The sequence below is a fragment of the Ursus maritimus genome, unplaced genomic scaffold (assembly GCF_017311325.1).
Source record: "Ursus maritimus isolate PB19 unplaced genomic scaffold, ASM1731132v1 scaffold_17, whole genome shotgun sequence".
NCBI lineage: Eukaryota > Metazoa > Chordata > Mammalia > Carnivora > Ursidae > Ursus > Ursus maritimus.
Window position 1 is genome coordinate 49,720,437 of NW_024424119.1, and position 12,650 is coordinate 49,733,086.

General features: G+C 56.9%; 2 protein-coding genes across 6 annotated transcripts in view; one reads left to right on the forward strand and one right to left on the reverse strand.

Moving 5' to 3' along the window:
- NEK6 (NIMA related kinase 6) overlaps positions 1–8,265 on the forward strand; it is an 87,772-nt gene extending 79,507 nt beyond the window's left edge. For all 5 annotated transcript variants that reach the window (XM_040631863.1, XM_040631865.1, XM_040631864.1 and 2 more), the window contains 2 exons: positions 3,420–3,533; positions 6,653–8,265. In XM_040631863.1, the coding sequence (XP_040487797.1) occupies positions 3,420–3,533; positions 6,653–6,763 (225 nt within the window). In that variant the 3' untranslated portion in view covers positions 6,764–8,265. The remainder of the gene's footprint in view (positions 1–3,419; positions 3,534–6,652) is intronic.
- Positions 8,266–9,298: 1,033 nt separating this feature from the next.
- Positions 9,299–12,650, reverse strand: part of PSMB7 (proteasome 20S subunit beta 7) — a 58,305-nt gene continuing 54,953 nt past the window's right edge. The window contains exons 7-8 of the mRNA XM_008698782.2: positions 12,429–12,580; positions 9,299–9,583 (exon numbers count right to left, since the gene is read on the reverse strand). Coding sequence (XP_008697004.1) covers positions 9,472–9,583; positions 12,429–12,580 — 264 coding nt within the window. The 3' untranslated portion in view covers positions 9,299–9,471. The remainder of the gene's footprint in view (positions 9,584–12,428; positions 12,581–12,650) is intronic.

Consider the following 12,650-nt stretch of genomic DNA (forward strand, 5'->3'; position numbering starts at 1 on the left):
CCAGCGAGTCCACACTGGGGTGGGTGCGACCGTGGGCCTCGGCCCAGAGCCCCTGGGAGAGGAAGGCGAGGCTGTGAGGAGCCCCAGGCGATTGCAACGGCCCCCACTCTGTGGCGGGAGCCCCCAGCAGAGATGCTGGCGCTCCGCCGCCGTGCGAGAAGGCCCAGGGCTTTGTTTTCATTACCCAACACGCCCCGTGGAGGCGCCCTGCCGACAGCACGGACTCTGCGGAATTTATTTATTTACACGCGAGCTCAGCTCTGAGCACGGAGCTGAAGGAATTGGCTCGTCCGGCGCCAGCCCCAGTATCCTCGGCAGGGGACCTGCTCACAGCAGCCTCGGGGGACTGACACCCAGCAAGAAAGCAGCGGGGGGAAACAGACTAAGGGTCGGCTGCCCCTTGTACAGAATCCTGTTTGGAATTGTGGTTGGACCCAGAGAAGAGTCTGGGTGCCCTTTGGCTCGTGGGGGAGCAGGGCTGCAGACCACTTGGCGATTGGCCTCTGGGTGCCGCCTTCACTCCGGGATGTGCTTGGGAGATCCTAGGTGACAAGATGGGTGTCTGAGGCCCTGACAGGGCAGGAGTCAAAGGCACTTGCTGTCACCTCTGAAGTCAGAGGCCCCTTCTCCCTCTGACATCTCGGATCGCACACCAGTTCCTTCGAGCCCTCCCGGCGGGGGCGAGCGGCCACACTCTCCCGCTCCCCTGGCTGCGTGTCATCGCGATGACGCCAGAGAGGAAAAGTTCTGCATCTGAGGAGCGGCGCTGAGAGCCACGGCTCTTGCAGGTCTGACGAGGCCAACGGGACCGGTCCCCCAAACAGCGGGTCTGCCACCACGTCAACCGGACAGGGGTGGGCGGTCGCCTGGTCGCCGGTGCCAGGATCTCCTCATTCGGGGTAATCGTTCTAATCCCAGCCCCTCGAGCAGCCCCAGAGCTTCCTTCAGAGCCCAGTGCCCTGATCTGGGTGGAAGGCCCCTGGCCGGCAGCTGGAGGGGCAGCAGGTGGGATGCTGCTGTCACTAGAATCTGCCTTTGCGGACGGAAAAGCCGCTGTCTCGGCCTCTGCGGGGGAGCCCTCTGCTGGCCCCGCTCAGGACAGTGTGGGAGCGTCCCGCACGGGAGGGAGGAATGCTCTAAAGTGGATGCTGGTTTGGGGCTCGCCCCTCACCAGTTTTGGGGACCCTTTTAGAATCCTGAACAGCAAGGTTTGCGCAAATCAGATCGGGCTGTTGAAAGGATGAGCCAGTCTCCCAGGTCCAACACATAAAAAGCCAGGGCCTGTGTTAGTGGGCCAACATTTTAAATGTTCTTTCTACTCTGAACAGAAACACTTTCCAGGAAAATCCATCTTAATCATCCAGCCACAACTCGGAGGGCACCCAGCTCACCCCGAGTGACCGCCCCGGAGCCTCAGCTGCTCTCTGCCGTGGCAACAGATGTCCTTTTGAGACTGCCCAATTAACCCTTTGCACCCGCGGCTCTCATTTTAACTATTGGAAATGCATCACCCGAGCGATGCCATTTTGCACACTCAGTGGTAGAGCCGACTCCCTGGCAGGCTCGTGCGGTGGGCAGGGCCTCCACACACCCCTCCCTCCCGGCCAAGTGCCAGGGCCCCTCGCCGTAGCCTTCCTGCAAGGGGGGGTTTTGCAGCCCTCCTCCAGGGGGTTGGAGCCCCTGGTCGCGGGAGGACAGGAGAGGAGGAGAGGTGAGGTTGGTCCTGAATGCCCACCTGAAATCACTCAGCATGGCCCAGGCACGTGGGCCCACAGGGGCTTCCCCGGGCCGACTCCTGGGCCTGGGTCAGAGGAAGCCCCAAAGTCTCCAGGCCGCACTGTGCTGCCTCCCCAAAGTCCTTCTGTAAACCCAAGGACGCCACCTGGGCTCAGAAGCTCCCTGGGCCCTCCGGAAGGAGGCAGGCCCTGCTCCCGGGGCCACCAGACCTGTCCACAGGGGTGAACAGAGGACGGGGGCAGACTGGGACACTGAAGCTGGTGGGCACCCGCAAACCCAACACCCACGGCCTTCTCCCTGCCCTGAGTTAGGGCTCCCTGGCCGGCCCTCTGGGGCCCGAGGACAAGTGCGGATTCCTCAGGCAACCCGACGCCCCATTACAGCCAGAGCCCGGGAGCCCCTGGCTAAGGAGTCTGCAGAGTGGCCTCGGCAGCCTGGCTCCTCGAAGGGAAACCAAGGCCAAACAGACAGGCAGGCACGATTACCCGACGACACTTTCATTAGCAGGAGGCGTTGGGCCGTCTCTGGGCGGCAGGCAGCAGTGAGCGGGAGTGACAAGAAGCACTTGAATCCCATTATGGATTAATTGGCAGATGGGGCTGGCGGGCACTGCGCTGGGCTGCCTGCCGCAGCCGCCCCAGAGCTCCCGTGCACCCCGGGCAGTGCCCCAAAGGACGGGGCGGGGAGTCCGGATGCCCTCCAGAGGGGGGCAGCCGGTAGTTCCCCGACTGGGGGAGACCCCACTGGGCCTCCATCACACACCGGCCTCATCAGGGGTGGCGCCTCCTGTGCCGGCCAAGCCTCCCCAGAGCCCTGCAGGTGGACCCTTTTCCGTTTCACGAACTAAGACACCAAGAAACCTGAGGCCAGACACGGCCAGAGCGTGCGGACCTGGGACTCAGGTAGCTGGCCGGGCTGATGAACTGGGCAATGGCTGCCCCTCCGCCCTGGAGCTTCTGCGACGCACAGGGTCCCAGGCTCCCAGGCTCCCGCCTCCGGGGCAGCCAGCCAGCCGGTCGTCTTCCTCTCGCCCGCCCTCCCCGATGCCTGGCTGTCCGGCTTCTAGAGAGCACCAGCCACTGCCCCAGACTCCAGGCCTTCAGACAGCAGCTCTGCTGGGCTAGCGAAAACAGCCAGAATGAAAACCAAAACCAAAAATGAAATGCCTCACCTCCCCACTGCCCCCAAAATGCTAGAGCTTGGGTAAGTAATTTCTTCAGTGCATTACTTAGACATCCTCCCACGGGTGTCTTCGGAATCACTTCTTAGAAATCAAAGACAATGGACCAGAGCGAGCCTGCTGGGCCCAGGCACGAATCCCAGGGAGCAGAGCCTGTCTCCCCATCTGCCGTGTGCACACGACCAGACTCAGTCCCGGAGCGCCGGGGCGTGAGGCGGGCGTGCCTGCACGCGGCTGGCCGTCCATCCTCAGCTCCCCCCCTTCCTTGTTGCCTTTCAGGTTTTGTCACTGAAACCTCCTGCCATTTAATTTGCTTGTATGACGAGGGTCATGCTAACACTGCTACTTTGCTGCATCCCAGCTCCCTCAAGGTTCTGAGGAAACCCTGCTGGACTGTCTCGACAAGGACCAGAGGAGGACCACACCCCAATCTGGAACGGTCCCCTTTGCCCCTGGACCTCAAGGCTGCAAACTCATGTTTCTCACCCCCCCCCCCCCACAGATGGCAGCTCTCCAGAGCCCCTTCTATGGAGATAAAATGAACCTCTTCTCGCTCTGCCAGAAGATCGAGCAATGTGACTACCCGCCTCTCCCTGGAGAGCATTACTCTGAGAAGGTGAGCTTGCTGCCCCCAGACCTGGGAGCTTAATGGCCAGCAGTGGCTTGAGAGGAGAGGCGTTTCAAAATGCCACGGCTGTGGCCTTGAACCTCAGTTCGCTAAACTGGGTGGAGAAGGGAAGATTTCTGGGACAGTGACCCGGGGTCAGGAGGGGGGGTGGAGGGAAGTGGATTAATGGTACTAAAGAGGCTTCACAGACAGCAGTGTGGGCCCCCAACAGCAGTCCACGCCCCTGCCTCGGCCTAGAAACCAGCAGGAGATGGCCAGTGAGGCCCCGCTGGCACCCTTCTGCCCGTTTGGCTCCCAGGCCGGTGCTTGAGTGTGAGGCTGGCCGCAGGTCCCGGAGACGGGCTCTACGTGGTGTCAGCCAGCAGGAACCAGGCGCGGAGGCAGGAGGTGGCGGGGCCTTGGCCTGCCCCGTCCCCCGGCTGGCGGCCACTCCACACCCATGACAGGAAACCACGGCAAGCAGATCAGTCTCCTTGCTGTCACGGACCTAAGTGACACCTTGGACTCTGATTTGCAAGGTTCTACTCTGGGTGCAAGGGCTCTGGACACAGACGGACAGGTCTGGTTTTGGGTCTGTGCCAGCTACTAGCTGTGTTCGCATATCCCTTCCTCGGTGCCACCTTCTGGAAAAGAGGGCTCCTGTTTCACCTCTGTGAATAAAATGTGCAGGTTTTAAACACAGCGTGGCTAAGGGCGTGGAGAGATGTGTGGATTTAGTGTACTCCCTTTCCTGTTCTTGGGCGAGTCACTGAACTTGTCGGAGCCTCAGTCTCCTCATCTGTAGCATGGGGATAATCCTAGAGGCTGCCTCCCACGGTCAGTGTAGGGATTAAGTCATGCATGTGACGTGCTCAGCTTAGCACCAGGCTGACACTGACCCCAACGCCACTAAAAGGAGCCACCAGTTGTAACAAAGGGCCTGGATCCAGGTAAACGCTCTGCGCCAACTATCGTGGTTCTGCCCGTCAAGGGCCACACTAGCGGACGTGAAGGGGACTCTGCGGCCTCCCTGGGCCCACCCTGCAGGACCACAGGCTCTCGTGTCAGGATTAACAGCTCACATTGATGACTCACCATTGAGTCCTCCCCCACCTCCCATTTTACTGAGGAAAGGGAGACACGGTTAACGTCACTTGCCCAAGGTCACGTGACTCCCAAGTGGCGAAGGCAGGATTTGACCCCAGCGATCCAGCCACTGCGCCGGCCTGTTTCCTGATGGTACACGTCTTCCGTAGCCAGTGGGCTAGCTGGGCTGAGGTGCTGCCTGTGCAGCTTGCTGCAGCCCCAATCCCGAAGGCTCTGGAAGGGGCAGCCCTTGTCCACTGGGTCTCCCAGGGTGCCCTCACGCTGTGTCCGGGCAGGCCAACCAAAAGGGTCATCGGCCACCAGTCTCTGGGCAGCTTTCAGACTTCACGCCATGCTCACTGGCTTTGCGGACTCCCAGAGGACAGCGAGGGAGGGTCGGGAGGACAGTCCTAGGGGGTCGTGCAGTGCACGCACTGTCATGGCTTTTGCCTCAGTGGCTTACGAAGTTCTGCTACGTCTCCTTGAAGGACGTACTTGGGCTCTGGAGCGGAAGCTGGCAGGAGGGGTCGAGTTAATAGATTTCTTAACCAAGTTAATGCATTTGGTTTTTCTTTTCTCACCTTTTTAAATGTGGAAATCTGTACTGTTTTGAAGAAGGTTAGACTTGGAACTTGGAGCAAATCAAAACTTCTCTGTGCCCATTTCCCACTTATAAATGGGAACCGTAATCTCTGCCTTACAGAGAAGCTGAAACGAAGTGAATCTGTACAAAGCCCCCCTGCCCCCGTCTCTCCCGAGTCAGTCACTGCAGCTCGGGACGTCGTACTCCCCCGAGCATCCGCTCTCCCAGTCTCGGCCCGCATTTCTAGGCTGTGTGCTAGGAAGCGAGAGGCGCTTCCTCGCGCTCAAGCTGCTCAGCACACCTCACTTTTGAAGCTCACATCACCTCTAAGGGGTATAAAGGACACTTCATTGTTTTCCTCTTGGTTTCTGAAGTTTTCCAGCATGCTCTTACTGCCAACTTCGTAGTCTCCCCACTGAGTAATTGGGAGTCACAATGATTTTACCTTCATCCGTTTTTCTTGGGTACATGAACTTGTCCGAGGCCAACTACTGCTGCCTTTCCCTGAATACTGGAAGGTTCTGTAAGGTTCCTAGAAGTATTGTCTCATCATGCACAACCTCAGACTTCAGGAGTGTTCGGGCTGGCCACCGGCCCAGCCACAGCTGCCTGTCCAGGGGCTTCCCAGTGTTTCTAAAGCCCGGAATCCCAAAAAGGCGGCACGCAGGTTGGAGCGAAGGTCCTAGTGCCTGACCCAGGGAAAGCTCGTTTGCATCCTGAAACACGGAACCTGTACACTAGCCCCGGGGCCCCCGCCTGACCCCTCCAACCTCCCCAGACTCCGAGCGTGGCCACCGAGTCCACGCGAGCCCTCTTATTCAGGACCAGCCCTCTCTCTGCCGCTGCCCCCGACCCTGCAGGGCCAGCCAGGCCCTCCAGCACCAGGTCTTTAAATGAAAAAATTGCAGTGAGCCCAGTGATCCAAGTTAAGATGTAGGCTTTTTAAGGTCATTATTTTAATTACCATTAAAATAATTGGCACTCTGGCTATCAGAAGAACGGAGGCGATCAGAGGCTCAAGGCGCCCCTCCCCCACCCCGAGGCGGGAGCAGCCTTCAGTGTCTGTATAATTAAAAGCTCCGTCTTTCATGAGCACAATAAAGAGGCCAGGGGGTGGGCAGACTGCAGCCCTGCTGCATGTTAATGCCTTTATTATGATCAATAAGCCCTTGCCTTGAATTTTGTCCTCTGGTTTGGGTATCTGCTTGACTGACAGCAGCGCGCGCGCGCACACACACACACACACAGAGTAGTGTGGGTGGTTGGAAGTTCACAATTGTTTGGACAGAGCCACTCGCGGGGTCTCACAGTGTGGCCTTAGGTCTGGCTCTCCGCGGCGCCTGTGGCTGCACACCCGTCGCTCACCCGAGTGCCAGGCCCGCCCTTCCAGAAGCTGGGAGGGCTGCGTTCCCGCGGGCGAGGCCGTCTCCCGGAAGTAACTGCCGCTGTCCCCTTACAGTTACGGGAGCTGGTCAGCATGTGCATCTACCCCGACCCCAACCAGAGGCCCGACATCGGATACGTGCACCAGGTGGCCAAACAGATGCACGTGTGGACGTCCAGCACCTGAACGCGGACGCAGCGCGCCTTCTCGGAGCCGCGGCACTCTGCCTCACCTGAGTCTTCTGTCCACAGCGGCCGCCCGGTACCTGGACCCACTAAGACCAGCGGGTTCGGCGGGCTCCCGGAGGGCGCGGGCCTCCCGGCGGATGCCGAGTGCGGAGCAGCAGGGGGAGGGGCACTGCTCACGGGTCCGCTGGTGGTCGCGTTCGAAAGTCCTTTCTTTAAACTGTTTGTGGACAATCTCAGCTGGGTTGTTGCCAAGGGTGGGTGGTTCGGCGGGCCACCGGCGCACCCCTTGTATCTGGATTGTAATGTGAATCTTTAGGATAATTCCTTCAGTGACCTGTCAAGGTTTCTAAGAACAGGAGAATTGCAGGAGACTGTGTGATTTGTAGTGAGCCTTTCAAAATGGTTAGTAGCAAGTTCAGTTTAGCTCTTAGAATCTTTTCAAAAAATCAAGCTGTGTGCTTGCTCTGTTGTAAAGGATAAAATGGAAATAATTTTTTAAAGTAGAGCGGAGATTTTCCTAATATTTCTATCTACGTTTATAACTTGATGAATGACGATGAGAACCCAGCATCTGGCAGAGTTTCAGAAGGCAAACAGTATTTTGAGAGCCGTGTGTGTCTTCCGTGCGGCCGGCTCAGCCCTCCTCTCCTGACACCTGCCCCGGGCCAGGCACCTCAGGCGCTCCCTCCATCTCCCGCCGGAGGGCCGGCAGTTCATTTAACGATCAGTGTTAAGCGTTCCCCTCTGTGGGAAGGAAGCACAGGATACAAAAAACAGAAATAGAAAACAGGCCCTCAGGCTGTTCTCTGTACGCGTTCTGGTTCTGCAACTGCCTACCATGCCCCTGAGCAACCCTCGTAGCCTCTCTGAGCCTTAGTTTCCTCCTCTGTAAAATGGGACTAATAGTATCTACCTTCAGCCTCGCTGGCAGAATTGGAAATAAAATAGGCAAGTTACCTAGCACATTGGAGATGACCCAAAAATGGTAGCCACTCCGCCACCCCGTCAAAAACCTGAAGTCCAGGGACCATGTAAGTCAAGAGTTAACGTACAACCGTATTATGCGTAGGAAACCAGAACTATGTTCATTTATTTCTTGTTCCCAGATAGGATTAACTGTGAAGACTAATTTATAAATGTGAACTTAAGGAAAACTCAAGCTCTGAAGGAAATAGTTTGAATTTTGCTTTTCTACTCAAGTTAATCCTCAAATGGTCTAAGTTGTCACCCGTCGACGTGGTGACCGTTCAGCCCTCCAGATAGAGACATGCCCGCCCGCTCCGTCAGCGTTCTGGTCAGGTGCTCTGATTGCAGCGCACTTGCTGACCAGGGCCCAGGCCTCCCTGGGGATAAAGGACTTGGGCTGGGCCACCGCTCTGTTCCCATGTGTGAACTCTGTTCTACTGTAACCCTGTTGGGTTTGAGACATTTTCTTCAGATGCAGCCTTTGCTTTGTACTTCGTTCTCCACATTTGAAATAAAATGGGGTAAGAGGGGTCACTTCTGTGACTGAGTACGATTCACGGATAACTTTAAAACAGCTTCATGTTACAGCACAATTTTCCCAGCCGCCTTTAAAAACAGAATTTCTCAGGCCCCAGACATTCTGAGTAATCTTGGAATTTTTTTAACTCCCCAGATAATTTTGATAATCGTCAGCCAAGTCGCTGCCCTAAATAATTCCATTGTTCTCCCTACCCCACTCCTTGCAGTTTTAACAAGGGAGGCTGCCCCAAGAGTGGGTTCACTCTGGAAGACCATGGTGCTGGGACTCTTCCCCGCGTACCCCGGCCACGCTATCTCTGGGGGAGAGTCGAGGCCCTATCTCCTGCCTAGCACCTGCCACTAAAAGTTCTTCTGATTCCACAGACTGTTTTGCACATACTCTGCTTACGGCTCCCAGAGCCTCTACTGCGTCACCCGTGGCAGAGTCGGCCGCAGACTCGGATGAACTTGCTTTCTGCCCGCCATCTGCATTCAACACCGTGAGAGCAACCCTGCCCACCAGGACCCTCTGGAGGTGTGAAATCTCAACCACTCACCAGGCCTGAGTGCTTGTGAGATGATGGTATCCTAATTATTACAAACCGTAAGCCCCAAAGCATTCCACCGACTTCTGTGAAACTGGGCAACAGCAGTTCACCCAGTTTTACGCAGCTACGGCGAAGCCAACTGTCCACCTACCTGCTTTTTCTTGGTACCTAGAACTGATGGCTCTACTTTTTTCCTACTTGGCTGCTGAGGTAAAAGGCTGCGCCGCCCTCACTCTAAAAAGCAAAACAAGAAAACTTGGGACCACCTGAACAAGAGAAAAAGTTAGTACAAGGGGTGGTGGGTAGAAAGGTTCATCTGACTTCAGCGACAGATAAGGCCTCTCCTGCTTTTAGGAGGAGGGTTCCGTTACTCTTAGCCTGTGTGAACACAGACGGACGCTGGCGGAGGGATTACTATCCTGGGCGGGGGGGGAATGGGATAGGCTGGTGATGGTCAATGAGCCTTAGTGGCCAAAGAACCACAAAACCTCCAGACCTCAGCCATTCAATCCGGTTTTCATTTTTATTGGGTCTCATTCAGCAGACACTGTGCCAAATGAAGGTCTTACAGGGGAGCCTCCACTGCCCCCCACCCCCCATCTTGTAGAGCAGTAATCACCCCATCAGCGTGATTCCTTTCCTGCTCAAAGCCCAGGTACTCCACGGACACCATTCAGGAAGTGTCCATTGTTTGAACTGTTTCTTCCAGCACCTCGATTTCCAGGGCTGTGACTTTTTCAGTGAGGACAGCAGTGGTCCCTTTCTCACACCGGTACCGCCCAAACCTAGTGGGAGAAAAACAAAAGCAGAGTTAGGATCCCCTCAAGGAGCCCAAGAGAGGGCTGGAGAGAGGGACAAGTACTCAGGCAAGGCAGCAGGCGGGACTGGACTCAGAGCCTGGCTCTCTGGATTCCCAGCTCTGTAACCTTGGAGGGTTCCAACTGCCCCCAGGCTCACTGTCCCCAGTGCTCCAGGGCTCCAGATAGAGCACCTGGCACTTAACTGGCCCTCACATTTCCTTCTCCACCTCACCCTCCCCAGAAGATGCTGGAAAGCACTTGGTCATTTGCCTTCGAGCTGCAACCCCCAAAAGCACCTTTCAGTATCAGCAGGAAGTGGACCCTTTTGTTAGGCTGTCATCACCCTTCTCTTGCGTAGAAACAAGGATGACTTGTTACCTTAAACACTAAAAACATGTGGAAGAAAAACAGCATAAAAATGACCCGCACCCGGGCTCGGCTTGTCACTCTAGACCACACTCTCGAGCCTCGAGCAGGGTCAGCTGCTCCCTGCGGCGGCATGGCGGGTCACCACGTCACGCGCCACAACTTCTCTCGGAGTGACTCTCTCGACAGCGGTTTCTCCGAGCACAAGCAGTCCGTAAGAGCCACATTTGAGCTGCTAACTCTCACACTGGGGCCTGGAATTACACTATCGTCAAACAGCAGTACGAATCCAGCTGTTCCTCTGGCCTTTCCCCAGCTGGGACGTTATTTCCGTCAATCTGGCTGGACTCACAGAAGGCTGCTAGCTATGCCGTGACCACGTGCTCCTTGAAAATCATCCCCTCAAATGGGCACTGGTGCTCAAACAGGAAGCAGAAAGCAGGAAAAAGAGGGCAACAGCAGAGCGCTGCAGAAATCCAGGAGCTCATGCAGCCAACGGCTGGCCTCATTTCTGCTCAGCCATCAGTCCCCACCACACTCTCTTCAAAGGATCGGGGGGCAGCAGCACCTCCTCAAGATGTGCCCCGCCCCTCCCCTGCAGGCGTGAAGCTCTGGCTCCTTCCCTCGGCCTGGACCCGTGGCAGCTTGTCGCCTTGGAGCCGCACCCCACGCGGCTCCCATGTGCCCGACTCATCTGAACCGCCAAGTCTGTGGGAGGCTCAGACAGGCAAGAGCCCCCTCACCATCCCGGGGGGTGTCGGCAGGCAGGGAGCCCTTCTCCAAAGCAGGGCTGCAGAGGGCTGGCAGCAGGGGAGCCAAGAGGAAGGTGCAGAGCTGGGTCCGCACCTGGCCAGGCAGACCCACCTGGACTTCCCACTCTGGGAAAGGTTCCCCCACCCCCGGCAGCGTCCCACCAGTTGGCCACTGGCAGAAAAGAGGACAGTGAGATTCCAGAGTGCACAGTGCGGCCGCGGGGCCCACCGTGCCCAGGCACCGAGGAGCGCGTGGCTCTGTCCAGAGGGCAGGTGGCGCACCCCCACCATGGGCCGAGCCCCTCTCCTACCAGCTCACTGAATCTTCACAACTAGCCAACAGGGTCGTTTTGTGTCTGTTCTTGTGGGTTTAGTCTCCTTTACAGATGAGTGACAACGTCCCACAGAATTAAGATGTGCCACTGCTAAGCACAGGTTCCTCGTCCTGCACAAATACTACTTTTCAGTTGCTCGAACGTGGCCTCCAGAATCCTCACCCAGGACACTGTTCTATCTGGATGGAGCGTAACCATGTCCCCCTCCCTGAACTCTCAGCTCCTGCGGCATCTTGCATATAACGGGGGACGCAGGTCAGGGAGCTCGGCAAAGTCTGCTCCCCGAGCACAGCCCCAGGCCTGGAAGGTGGTTTCCTTTCCAGCTCAAAGCCCAGGTCCTCCAGGGATGGTTCACCTACCTAGCTCCATCATTTCAAAGGCTGGGAGACTGACGGGCCCAAAGTCACCATGCCGGGCAGTGACCTCTCCCCAGGCCCTGAGCTGGAACTCTCTGCTGCTGAGCCACGCTACCTGCTGCGAGCACAGAGGATTCCCACTGTGCTGGCGCAGTGCTGGTTCTCAGTGTTCTACTCTCCCCTTGGAATTACTCCTGAGTTGGAATTTGGGTATGTGTAGTGAGAGTTAAAGGAAGCATTCCAGAAGGCGATGTGCTTGCTACACTCTGGCCTAGCTATGGGGCTGCGTGGCAAGCGGTCCCATGAGTGCAGCCGGACGCAGATCTCGGGAGCCCCATCTTGAGCTGTCAGGCCCGTGGAAGAGGTCAGGAGCCAGAGGATGGCCGCACAGCTGGACAACCGTGCGAGACTGCAAACGAGCAGCTCATCTGCACGCACCAGCCACAAGGGCTGGAAACCTTCCAGTTCTAGTCAGCATACCGGCTAGAACCCTGCCCCGACTCCGAGCCCGGGCCACGCCTCTGAGACACAGGGGCCTGCTCTCCGGGAGAGCAGGAGGCACCAGGGAGCTCCCCAGGCTAACTTTCAAGACTCTAACCCGTGGTTTGTAACTGCTTCGCACTCCTAGGCCACTCTGAGAAAAGCCACGGGCTGTTTGCCCTGAAAAATGCTTCTCGTGGAATTTTATTCGGAATTCAGGGGATTCTTTAAGAGACTAGAGAAAGAGCAGCAGGTGATACTCGAACCGCTCCCTGCAACCCCCAGGCTAGGACCCTACTGTGCCCTGCTCTACCTCTCCCATCAACATTTTACAAATTAAATCCCTCTTCCACACCTGACAGCAATCCAAATCATAAAGCAAATAAGGACTCAAAGGTCTGTGCGTAAAGCCGGCTTGGGGACACTGGACTTACTTCACGGGGGTTAATAACCAAGAAAACCCTGTCCAAATGCCATGGCGAGATCAGGAGCAGCCATGGGAGTCGGGGGACACAGGCAGAATTCCGTCTCCTTCACCTACCTAGTCCCCTTCTTGTTGGGCACTGAGTACGGGCGGAGGAAGTCCAGCTTGCTCTTGCTGATAACACAGAGATCAATGTTACTTCCAGACCCCAGGTCGTTGAAGATGCCGGCTGCAATGGCTTCACTCACCAGCTTCTTGGCTTCCTCCTCCTAGGAAAAAGGATGGCAGCGATCACGTCCACAGTCGCTGTGAGGGCCGCTCTGACATGCACGAAGTGCT